We start from the raw sequence: 12101 nt of genomic DNA on the forward strand, positions 1-12101 counted from the left end.
ATCTTGTCTAGCCAAATCGTCCTGCTCCTGTGATGGTTTCCAGACTATCGTCAATTAACCTTAGATATACCTGATTATCTGTGAGAGACTTGATCGCCTCCAACAAATCCGAATCCTTCTTTTTGGCTGCTTCTTCAACAGCACTTTTGAAATCGTCGCACTTGAGATAGCAGTGCACTCTGGCTTTATATGAGATGTCTGTGCATAGCTTTACGTACATAGCGGCTTGTCGTTTGTCACCAACTTTAAGCAGTTCCAAATAGAAAGGTTCGTAACCAATCGGGGACTTCTTTGACGTTGCAAATTCGTACAATTCATGTCTTCTCTCTGGAATAGGTGCCAAGGTTTTCACTACTTTATGGTAGAACTGTCTATCTGGAACTTTATGCGTTTTCTGGAACCGGATGGCCTTTCGTAAATCCACCAAGATAATTCTCTCAATGGTTTTCATAACGGGTTCATACCTGCTTGTGGGCATGATCTCATCCTGATGAAGCTTATCTTGAGCTTCCACCAATTTCACTTCGTCCTTCAATCTCTGTCCGTCGTCATTCGTTGATTTCGATCTTAGTAGTAATCTAGACGCCTTAAGAAGGTCCACACGCTTAGCTTCTAGAGAACCTCCATTGGAGTCTTTGTCAAAGAAGTTTTTAAGATCCAACTCTGCTAGTCCTGGTATAAAGTCATCCTGATAATAATAATTGTACAATAAATTTTGATCCATATTCACCAAATTGGCTTTGAACACGCCAGTAGAGTTAGGCTTTCCATCGAGTATCTTGAAGAAATCTGCCACGTTCAACTTGTTGTAAAGAGTAAGGAGAACGTAAAGGATGGAGTCAACATCCATGTCATCCTCTGCTTTAACTAACGCATAATCATCTTGATCCATCTCAAGAAGTAATGGGATCGACTTTGCCGTTTCAATCTCTTCATTTAGAAGCTTGATACTAAGAACTTTTCGTCCTTCTTGGTACGCAACTTCTGCAATCGACGCAAACGAGATCCGCTTTTTGGCAAGTCTTTTGATGATGATATTGGCCAACTGTTCATCATTCAAATCGCCTGCAGTTTTGATTTTACAATCTGCCCAGTTCAAAAGGATATCACCTTTGGGCAAGTCAAGAAAGTCCGCAAGTTTGAGACATAAGAAATGTTCCTTATGTAGAAGCAAGATCTTTATAAGATTCTGGGCCCCCAGTGTTAGAAACTGCGTATAGGTAATAAACATACCTATCTCTGGCTGTCTGACAATGTTTAGAACCCTCAAATAGTTGCAGGTCTCGACAAATTCCTCGGAATTATACAAATCAATAGTGGTTTTACCGAAACTGGCAGCATTAAGTAGCTTTTTCTGCCAATACGGCTCAAATTCTTCTGCGGCAGCTCGAATACATCCATCAACCGCTTCAACAAGAAAATCACTGATGATCTCTAGGTTCTCGTTGGCTTTGGGACTATGTTGATCCAACAAGTCCATTGCATCCAATAGAATGGCCGAAGGTGCAGTTGAACCAATCTTAAACGTTTCAAGGGTAACTGGTTTGACTCTGGAGATAAAACTAAGCTTATTTCCGCAGAGATAGTAAAGGCCATCAGGTTCTGAATGTAGGATGGCTGGGAAATCTAGATAGAAATCTAGAGAATCCTTTGATGGTCCCACTAACTTCATTTCATCCTTATATGAAACTATAACCGCATCGTTACCGCACCATTGCAGTTGTAGAGGTATTGATTCGTTATCGCTCTTGAAAATGTTCAAAGTCCTCTTCAAATCGGCAGTAGCTATAGTAATCTCTCTTGATTCATGCGAATATAGTGCCACAAGTTCCTTATTTGGGGGTAACGACACGATATCGTAGGGTCCCTTCGCAAGAGAAGTATTGCTATCCTTCAATAGATTAACAGAGTCATTGATACCCACCATAATGTCGACAGAATGGTTAGCATTGGGTGAAATCACATCCCAACCATGTAATTCAACCGCCTGTTCTTCAGGAGCCAACATCTCAAGACTCACAGACTTGGGTTTATCGTAATCAAGAACACCTGTAAAAGTATTGTTGGCCAATCTGGCCATGAATCCATTCTCCCAGAACCGAACATCTAGCAAATCATCATCAGATTGCAAGTCATACTCATCAAAATCGCCGTCAAGTTTATGGTAGATACGCCATTTTCCCGATCTCATCACCACAATTAATGAGCAATCGGATCTCCACCCTAAGGCCACTATTTCACCAATAGAAACAAGCCATGGAAGTGAACAGACAAGGTTACCGGACCCCAAATAGATGTCGATAGATCTTGTTGGTTTGGCATAATGAGCCCCAGATCTTTCATAGAGAGCAATGTGAGATGCATAAGGACCAATCGATACCATGTAATCTTCCAACGAAGACGGGAAGGACCCAACATTGTTGGAGTTTTGATCTACTTCTGAATTGGGAGTGCAATTGAGCTCAAAGCAAGGTCTCGATCGATAAAACACATTCTGAAGACGCTCCCAACCCAAACTTGGACTTGATGGCATAGTCAAACAATACAGACAAATGATATTAAAGAGGAATAAACGTGAGCTTCTTCTGTGAAGGCCTTTTAATTCCATCTTTTCTGCGCATTTATTATGATTGATATTCCGCTCACCTATTAGTTTCTTCTTTATCATCGGGAATTATGTCGGATTCTGACGAAGAGAAAACATCTCCTTATGTCACTCTTATCTCTAACGATGGATATAGCTTCCAAATAACGAGAGAAGCAGCAATGATTAGCGGAACTCTTCGAGGAATGCTCAATACATCATTCCAAGAGTCTTCCACAAATACTATCAAGATGCATGAATTGGATTCACAGCTATTGGAGAAGGTGGTGGAGTATTTGTACTACAATCTTAAATATAATGAACTGGTAGATGTTCCTGAGTTCGATATTCCCACTGAGATGGCTTTGGAATTACTTGTGGCTGCTGATTTCTTGGACGTCTGACCTATGTGTATTAAACTACTGTATAATAAATTAATCTCATTGGTTCCAGTTACGGTTGCCAAACTTCGAGTACAAGGATGGGTCGTACGCTGAAGGGGTACTGTAGAAATCTCCACTCTGCTGATTGGTTGGCTTCGAGGGCAGAGGAGGCTTTGGCGGCATATAAGGCAGTGACGTCGATGGGGCCGATGGGGCCGATGGGCCTGGTCTCTGATAGCCGGATGGATACGACTCAGTATATGCCGGAGGAGGTGGATAACCTTGTGACTGGTTCATCCTCTGCCTAAGGAGATCCTGCTCGGTCGAGCCTCTGGCTTGAATGCTCTGTAGCATCCTATTACCTTCGTTTGCTCTCTCGCCAGCAAATTTCTCGATTTTATACTTCAAATTGGTGGAAAATTGCAAAAGCTGCTTATAGAAAAGAGGCGCTTGCTCACAGCCGGACTTGTATGCCTTCCAGGACTCGTAAGCATCCAAATAATGTGATGTCTTTGTTTGTCTACTGCCTTTATCTTTCTCCCGCTTCTTCATGCATGCTTTGACAGATGTATCATCTAGAACCTCTGCCATCGATTGCTTCATATCGTTGATCAATGAACTCTGCTTGTCTGTGGTAGCAGCTATTCTCTCCTGGTACGGTTTGAACTTCTGGAGTTCCTGATTAAACAGATCATCCATATTTTCCTTATCTTTATTGAGGACTAAAACATTCGAGATATCGTCATCACGAATGGCCTGTCTCAGATCCATCAAGGTGTTTGATCTCTCCTTTTGAAGACGGCGAAGCTCCTGCAACTTACTATCAATCGTGTTTAGTTTGGCCTTAATTTCGGGGATATCCGCAACAGAGCGGGGGGTGTCGTCGATATCCAACAATGAAACCTGTGCCGCCAATGTACTCCCAGTATCTTTGGTCTCTTCCAAAAAACTCTTCGCAAATCTGGGATCAGAAGGACCAAACTTCAACACATCAATATCAGCTCGATTAGATTCGTACAGTTGCTGAATCTTACTATCGGATTCGGCAGCATCCAAAAGAGATTTTCTAGCCTTGCCGAGATCTTCTTTGATCTGAATAAGCTCCGAAGGATACAGTTCTTGAGTCCACTGGGCTCCATGTAAAGCTCTATTTTTCTCATAACGATTAGTATCATCCAAAAGAAGTTGATCACACCTCTGCAGAGTATTTTGAATGTCTCTTCTGACTCTCTGTGCTGCTGAAAGATCAACATTTGTACTCGAGACTTCAGCCGATATAGCCAAGACTCTCGGATCTATCTCATCAGAGGCACGCTGATCAACTTCTTCAAGTGGCTCGCATAATTGTTTCAACTCCGTTAAAGATTGAGGAAGCTTGAGAAATTCTAGTGTCGAATTGAATACCTCACTTGCTGTACTGCACCTATCTTCTTCATCTCTCACAATCTGAGCCTTCTCTTCAGAATACAATGAAGACTTCTCATGGACACTCATTGGAATAATCTTCTCAAATAGGTCATGACCAACCATCGAGTCTATTTGCTGCTCGTTCAACGGAATTGCTTTGCTGCTCTCTAGAGGCTTTATCGGAGATAAGCCGACAGCCTTAGGCACATTTTGATGATATATGAAATCATTATCTTTATCCAACTGCTTAAGTTCCATCTCAACAGTATCCAAATGATCCTTCATGCTTTCCACTATAGAGTGATCATAAGAGGGATTGTATCTCTTATAACCATCCATATCAGTCTGAGCTAACTTTAAATTGGCTATACCAACCCCATATTCACCCTTTTCAACATATCCCTTGGAATTATAATAATGAGCCATCGATTGATAATACATCTGCTTCAATTTGCAATAATAATCTTGCTCGGCAGGAATGTAGTCAATAGAAGAGGTTAGATCATGAGACGTAGCATATAGATTAGAAGTGGCTTGGGCCAATTTCGCACAAAGAGACATCTTTAAAGTAACTCCACTTGCCAGATATTTCAATAAAAAGGCCTCTTGAGCCTGTGCAAGCATTAACTTGTAGAAAGCCTTGACGGTATCGACCTGTAAATCGTCAGAGGGTGCATGCATAAAGTTCTCCTGAATAAACTGATACACTCCGGCAGCCTTCTGAAAATCTGAGTAGCTCTCCTTCAAATCGTCCTCTGCAGCAGCCTGCACTCCAAGAATAGAGAGTAGTGAGCCAAGATTGAACAATATAGAGGCCTTCTCAAATGCAGCAGAATGCTGGGTAGTCTTTTCAGATGGCTTAAAAGCGTCATACCAAGTGAACTTAACGCCAAGCATCGGCAATGGAACGCGAAGTTCAAGCAATTCCAATTGACCATAGTAATGATAGTACAACTCTTTAGCGATATTATCCTTGTTGGAATGAATGATGTCAATACGTAGCTTATCAAACAGATGCACAGAGTCCTCGAAGTCTGAGTAGGAGCCATAAATCTGAGCCAAGTAAGTCTTTAATGGATGTATCCAATCTGTAGGTTCTGCCTTTTTGAGCGGTAAGCTAATAAACTTCATTTTACCTAGAAGCAAAGAACACTGAGACAAGAGACAAAATCCTAATAAGCATCTCGCGAATTGATCAAGGGCCAAATTCTAATCCGTTTTTCTTATCTTCAACTTCTTCTTTGTTTTCCAATATGAGCAGAGCACAGACACTTACAGAGGAGATAGATAAGCTATCTGGAGATGATTCGTTGGAGATGATCAGCAGAGGGTCTGATGATTTTCTTGGTGGTCTTAAAAGACTTAAAGAGAAGATTAGTAATAACGAGCCATACGATATAGATAGTGTGGAGAAAGACTTTAAGAACTGGCACGACAATTCTATAATGCAAGAGAAAAAAATACATAGATCACTTCGAAACTACACGAGCAAGACGGAGAAGCTGTTTGATTTCGACTTGGATTCGGTGTGTCATTACAATAAGGTGAGTCTGGTGAAAGGCCAGACCGAAGAGTTGCTTGACAGGGCGATTGTGATGGATCTATTGAGGAACGGGCAATTTTCATTGGCTACAGAGGTGTGCACGGAAACCAAATTACCGTTTGTTGAGGAATTGGTGTCAGAGTTTAAAGAGTTAAGAAACATCCTAACCAGTATTGAGGAGGAGTTTGAACTAGGGCCTGCTATAAAATGGGCTGTAAAGAACAGTAATTCATTGAGGGAGGATGGATCCGATTTGGAATTTCTCCTACATAAGATCCAATTTCTCAAGATTTCTATGCAATTCAACTCAGAACCATTCGAAGCTTATGCTTATGCCAAGCGGACTTTTCCCAAGTTTGCCAAAAGACATCTGAACACTATTTCAAAGCTTCTGGGAACTCTGGCATTTGGCGAGGATATAGAGATCCCGGATGACTTTTCCATTCCAGATACGAAAAAAATGCTCTGTAATAAGGTTGTTCACGATTATTGCTCGTTGATTAACCTATCTGCTCGATCTCCCTTGTTCAACACGCTTCTGGCTAGTTATATGGCTCTACCTGCCTTCAAGAAATATAACAGAATTGCCAATCTCTCCAACAAATTAAATTGGACTACTCAAAATGAACTCCCATTTGAAATTAATTTACCTCAATCGCTACAATTTCATTCCATTTTTATATGTCCTGTTTCTAAAGAAGAAACTACTGATGACAATCCTCCTATGGTTTTACCCTGTCGTCATTTAATTTCACAGGATAGTTTACAAAAACTCAGCAAAAATGGGATTTCCAGTTTCAAGTGTCCCTACTGCCCTCGTACCTGTTTGTGTTCTCAGGCCAAACAGGCCAAGTTCATGAATATATGAGTGAAAATTAAAGAGGAAAAAATTTAAGACGAGAAAATTAAAGACGAAAAAAATTTTGAAGATTTTGAAGATTTTGATCTTTAGTGGTGAAGGTTTCTTTGCTTTTGACAAGAATATGGGTAAAGTTAGTCGAAGAGAAAGAAAAAAGAGAAGAACAGGAGTTTCAGATTCTAGTTCTTCTGAATCAGAAGAAGAGAGACGTGAAGGGGGAGAAGGAGCAGAAGAAGCAGCAGAAGAAGTAGCAGAAGAAGTAGCAGAAGAAATCAAAAATAAAGATATAACTATTGAGGGATTAAATTTACCTGATAGGACGTCGATAAATGCTACGAAAGATCAAATCAACAGATTGGAAGACAAATTTCAGACGATGGAACAGATGAAATTGGACTTGAGTGGAACAAATAACAGTAACAAATTGCAACAGCTGAATGAAAGTATTAATGAAACTCGTGAAGCATTACTGAATGAATATCTCGGGAAAATGCTTGGTACGTATTCAGATGATTTAGATGAATTAAGAAGCAAAGCAGATTTCCACGGTGAAATGTCGCTAAAATTGATAGCTAAATTGTTGAAGGAGAGTGGAAATGTATTTGACGATAGCACTTTGAGTCAGCTCAAGCAATGAGGAGGAACAGAACAGCAAACGAACTGCAAACGAACACCCTGCTGCCCGTCATTCCTCTAGCTGAGCCCCTTTCGCGATCTTTACTAATAATAAAACATTAAGCCCCTAATTTTTCATATTCTGTTTCTGTGACGAGGCTGTATTTATTTCATCCACCAGAACCTTTAATTATTATCGAGTTCTGGTTTAAATTAGTTCTTTCGAAGTTATTTCTGAGATCTTCTAAGTTATTTCTGGGTTCTTCTAAGCTCTTCTAAGCTCTTCCAAGTTCTTTCTAAATTCCCTCAAACTCCCTATTTAATGCTCTTTTCATTCCCCCTGCTGGCCACATTGGCCTCTTTATCACTGGTTTCGACTGCTACTGCGTCTGGCTCACCTGGATATATCAAGCTTGACGCCCAGAAATTCAGAGGAAATTCTTGGGAAGAAGCAAAATTGGGCGCTCAGCCTCGAGTTCTTCAGAAAAGAGACTCTGATGGTACTGTTACCATGATATTAGAGAACGAACAGACTTTCTATCAGACCATTTTGGAGATTGGCTCCACTAAACAGAGAGTTGCCGTTCTAGTTGATACCGGCTCTTCCGATTTATGGGTTGTTTCTTCTAATAATACTGGATGTCTTGCTGGAACTACAGGTTCCCTTTCGTCTGGTGTGGTAAGCGTCCATAGCTCTGCTGGTTCCACCATCGCCGGTACCTTGGTATCCAGTTTGAGTTCCGCTACCGCTACTGGCAGTTTGTTAGGTGATATTTATAGTATCGAATCGGATTATTCCCTGATGTCTGATGTCTATTATACTACTATTACTACTATGATGATGAAGGGAATTGCATTGTCCAATATTCGCAATTTGAATGCTGACATAGGCTCTCCTACAGTTGAGAAGGCCAACGATGATAGTGACTATGCATCTTCCTCTATAGCGACTGCCGAACCTACTTTGGACTGTTCCGAATATGGTACCTTCAATTCCAACGATTCTGACACTTTCAGCAGCAATAATACTGCCTTCTCCATCGAGTATGCTGACGACACCTTTGCTATTGGTATATGGGGAAACGATAACGTTATGATCAACAGTGTTAAAGTGTCGGACCTTTCGTTTGCTGTCTGTGATGATACTGACAATCAACTAGGTGTTCTTGGTATTGGTCTCCCCGGCTTAGAAACCACTTACGGTGGTTCTACTTCTTCCTCCACTAGTGACATGTACATGTACGCCAACCTACCTATCAAGATGAGGGATTTGGGGCTCATCGAGTCTGTTTCATACTCGGTTTACTTGAATGACTCCGACTCAAGTGAAGCTTCCATTCTCTTCGGTGCAATCGATCATGATAAGTATGTTGGAGACTTGAGCCTTTTCCCAATAATAAACAGTGTGGCATCTTACGGTTACAAGAATCCTATCAGATTGGAAATCACTTTGAATTCACTCAACTTGGGTTCTTCCAAAGAGGATAAGCAGGTTACGTTTGGCTCTGGCTATGCTCCTGCTTTGCTCGATACCGGTACCACATTGACGTATATGCCTACAGATATCTTGGACGAGCTATTCAGCTGGCTTAGTGTGGAGTACAGCTCCAGTCTCGGCTACTACATGAAATGTGATGATGCAGATGGATTGTCTATTACCTTCAACTTCCAAGGTGTCGACATCAGGGTGCCTCTCAGCGACTTCTTGGTTACATTGACCACTACTTCAGGATCTACATCCTCTTATTGCATGGTGGGTCTTAAAGAGAATTCTGACGAGTCGTTCACACTAGGTGATTCGTTCCTCAGAAATGTCTATTTCGCCGTGGATATGGAGAATTACGTTATCGCCATGGCTCCAGCTAACTTGAACTCTACCAGTGAGGATATTGAAGTGATCAGCAGCTCCATTCCTTCTGCCGTGTCGGCTCCTGACTGGTCTATGAGCTATGGAGGGTCTTCCACTTTAATGACCGAGGTTTCTACGTCCCCAGTGGCCCTTTCTTCCGTCACAATTGCCTCTAGAGTTCAAACCACTGGTACCTCCAAGAGCTCCGGAACCGAAGGAACCAAATCTACAAAGTCTTCTTCATCTTCGGGAAGCAGCTCCAAAAATTCTGCATCTTCTTCATCTTCTTTCAGATGGTCTTTACTACTACCGATTGCTGTTGGAATGGGTATGGCTGTGATGATGTAATCAATGATACTACTACTAATAATAATATTATATATATATATATCTTTTTCAGTCGTACCGCCAGTTCCCAAAAAGGAAATTGCGAGGAAGTTATCATCGTTTCGCTCTGCATAAGAGCCGAAGGGAATATACGAACACGGCAGTTACAAGAATAAGACGCCAATGCAGCATGCATTCGCCACGATCGTTCCGTAACTGTTATCTACTGGTTGAACTAGTCCCATCACGTAATTTTAAAGAGTCTTCGCCACTTTCCGGCCTTTTTTTTTTGGTACTGATTGTATTTAATGTCCATTCCTTGACTATTTTCTTCCGCGTGGACCATTCAATAGTCAACTTTCTTACTTATTCTTAACACTCTTTTTTTCTCACTTATTCTTCTCTCCTCTTCTCAAACATGTCTTCAGTTAAATTGGCTCCAAAGGAATTCAAAAAGGACAAGGACTTTGCACATGCTCTCCATGGTAAAACTGCTACCGAGAGTACCGGTCTTGGAGCGTTGGCTCACAAGAATAAAGAGGCTGAACAGGCCGCTTTGGATGGCTATTTCAAGCATTGGGACGGAAAGACTGATAAGGATTCCGAGCAATCTCGTTTGGATGATTATTCCAGTTTGACCAAGCAGTATTATAACTTGGTGACAGACTTTTACGAGTATGGATGGGGGTCATCGTTTCATTTCTCCACCTTCTACAAAGGAGAACCTTTCCATCAAGCCATCGCTAGACACGAGCACTATCTAGCTTTGAAGATGGGCCTTAAAGAGGGGATGAAGGTTTTGGACGTTGGCTGTGGTGTTGGAGGTCCTGCCAGAGAGATCTGCAGATTCACTGGGGCCAGTATCGTTGGTTTGAACAATAACGATTACCAAGTTGAAAGAGGACAGCACTATGCTCACGTTGCAGGTCTTGACGACAAGTTGAAGTTTGTCAAGGGTGATTTCATGCAAATGGATTTTGAGCCGGAGAGTTTCGACGCTGTTTATTCTATCGAGGCCACTGTTCATGCCCCAGCATTTGAAGGTGTGTATGGAGAAATTTACAAGGTGTTGAAACCTGGAGGAGTATTTGCCGTCTATGAGTGGGTTATGACCGACAAGTATGATGAAAAGAATCCTGAGCACCGGAAAATTGCTTACGGTATTGAGATTGGTGATGGTATACCAAAGATGTACAAGAGGGAAGTCGCCGAAAAGGCCCTCAAGACGGTTGGATTTGAAATCACCTATCAACATGATCTTGCTGACGACTACCATGAGGTTCCTTGGTATTATCCATTGAGCGGAGACTGGAAGTACATCAAATCTTTACGTGATGCCATTACCTTCTTCAGAACTTCATACCTTGGAAGAAAGCTTACCACTACCTTTGTTAACACCCTGGAAGCTGTGGGTATTGCACCAAAAGGATCTAGCAAAGTTACTGATGCTTTAGAAGAAGCTGCAGTTTATTTGGTAGAAGGTGGTAAACAGAAGTTGTTCACACCAATGATGTTGTTTGTTTGCAAGAAGCCAGAGAATTGACCTCTTCTCTTATCCATATAAAATTTATCTATTCTTTGATATTAGTCTATAAATTAGTAAAGATGGGCGGTGAGTTACTCAATCAAATACACCAACATCCATGCAGATCCAGCAGCCAAAGAGCCAATCATAATCATCTGGAATCCTTCAGTGATACACTCCCATTTCCCACACTCCGAACCCATAGATATCCTGGATTTGAAATAACCAAACCAAAACAACGTAAATAACATCACCAAAACAGAAATCAGAAGACCCGTTCTGACGGTAGTGGTAAAGAAATAAGGCACTAGTGGAATAAAACCTCCAAAGAAGTATCCAGAACCGATTGTTAAGGCAGATGTAAGCTGCCTATTCTCTGCAGGTTCATCTAAGCCACGACCATATCGAATAATGAACTCGATCATATTTTTAGGATCCTTACTGAGATCTTTGATAAACATTGCAGCAGTGTCGACACTTCCTCCCATATCCAATATGATTTCCTCCAATTCCTGGTCGATCAGGTCGAGATTCTCGAAGAAGAGCTGTCTCTCTCTATGGACCTGTGCTTTGTAATACTGGGATTCTGAACGCGCGGCCAAATATCCTCCAAGTCCCATAGAAATGGCACCAGAAACTAACTCGGCCATTCCACCAGTGATAACAAGCTTGCTGTCACCCAAAGAGGAGAGACCCGCAGTTAATGCAAAGGGAACAGTAAGACCGTCTGAAAGACCAATGATAAGATCACTCATTACTCTTGGATCCACCTTACTAAATATATCAGATGACGAGGACGCTTGCGAACTTGAATCGCTCTTGTTGAAAGAATGTTGAGATTCTAGAGCTGGAGGCAATAGAGGAGACGATTCATTGTTTCCCCTGGGTGAAGAGCCATCTCCACTTGGCGAAGAGCCATCTCCATTGGCCGAAGAACTCTTATTGGTCATAGAGTTGAAGAGGTTGACAACTCCATGTTTCAGTGCTACAAGAGACATTGTAAAGCGTT

General features: G+C 41.6%; 8 protein-coding genes across 8 annotated transcripts; 5 read left to right on the top strand and 3 right to left on the bottom strand.

The window, feature by feature from the left end:
* Positions 1-7: 7 nt before the first annotated feature.
* Positions 8-2533, bottom strand: FOA43_002144 (uncharacterized protein; the record flags this gene model as incomplete). The annotated part of the gene is made up of 1 exon (XM_038922445.1): positions 8-2533. One exon carries the CDS (start codon positions 2531-2533, stop codon positions 8-10), a length of 2526 nt encoding a protein of 841 aa, XP_038778373.1.
* A 143-nt stretch (positions 2534-2676) lies between these two features.
* Positions 2677-2988, top strand: FOA43_002145 (uncharacterized protein; the record flags this gene model as incomplete). Its single annotated transcript, XM_038922446.1, has 1 exon — positions 2677-2988. The coding sequence occupies one exon, from the start codon at positions 2677-2679 to the stop codon at positions 2986-2988; it is 312 nt and encodes a 103-aa protein (XP_038778374.1).
* A 36-nt stretch (positions 2989-3024) lies between these two features.
* On the bottom strand, positions 3025-5505 carry FOA43_002146 (uncharacterized protein; the record flags this gene model as incomplete). Its single annotated transcript, XM_038922447.1, has 1 exon — positions 3025-5505. One exon carries the CDS (start codon positions 5503-5505, stop codon positions 3025-3027), a length of 2481 nt encoding a protein of 826 aa, XP_038778375.1.
* Positions 5506-5627: 122 nt separating this feature from the next.
* Positions 5628-6785, top strand: FOA43_002147 (uncharacterized protein; the record flags this gene model as incomplete). Its single annotated transcript, XM_038922448.1, has 1 exon — positions 5628-6785. One exon carries the CDS (start codon positions 5628-5630, stop codon positions 6783-6785), a length of 1158 nt encoding a protein of 385 aa, XP_038778376.1.
* A 115-nt stretch (positions 6786-6900) lies between these two features.
* On the top strand, positions 6901-7413 carry FOA43_002148 (uncharacterized protein; the record flags this gene model as incomplete). Its single annotated transcript, XM_038922449.1, has 2 exons — positions 6901-6904; positions 6953-7413. 2 exons carry the CDS (start codon positions 6901-6903, stop codon positions 7411-7413), a joined length of 465 nt encoding a protein of 154 aa, XP_038778377.1.
* A 300-nt stretch (positions 7414-7713) lies between these two features.
* Positions 7714-9588, top strand: FOA43_002149 (uncharacterized protein; the record flags this gene model as incomplete). The annotated part of the gene is made up of 1 exon (XM_038922450.1): positions 7714-9588. The coding sequence occupies one exon, from the start codon at positions 7714-7716 to the stop codon at positions 9586-9588; it is 1875 nt and encodes a 624-aa protein (XP_038778378.1).
* Positions 9589-9985: 397 nt separating this feature from the next.
* ERG6 (Delta(24)-sterol C-methyltransferase) lies at positions 9986-11110 on the top strand (the record flags this gene model as incomplete). The annotated part of the gene is made up of 1 exon (XM_038922451.1): positions 9986-11110. One exon carries the CDS (start codon positions 9986-9988, stop codon positions 11108-11110), a length of 1125 nt encoding a protein of 374 aa, XP_038778379.1.
* Positions 11111-11184: 74 nt separating this feature from the next.
* CCC1 lies at positions 11185-11847 on the bottom strand (the record flags this gene model as incomplete). Its single annotated transcript, XM_038922452.1, has 1 exon — positions 11185-11847. The coding sequence occupies one exon, from the start codon at positions 11845-11847 to the stop codon at positions 11185-11187; it is 663 nt and encodes a 220-aa protein (XP_038778380.1).
* Between the last annotated feature and the right edge of the window lie 254 nt (positions 11848-12101).

This window comes from Brettanomyces nanus, chromosome 2, assembly GCF_011074865.1.
Source record: "Brettanomyces nanus chromosome 2, complete sequence".
In the NCBI taxonomy this organism is placed as follows: domain Eukaryota; kingdom Fungi; phylum Ascomycota; class Pichiomycetes; order Pichiales; family Pichiaceae; genus Brettanomyces; species Brettanomyces nanus.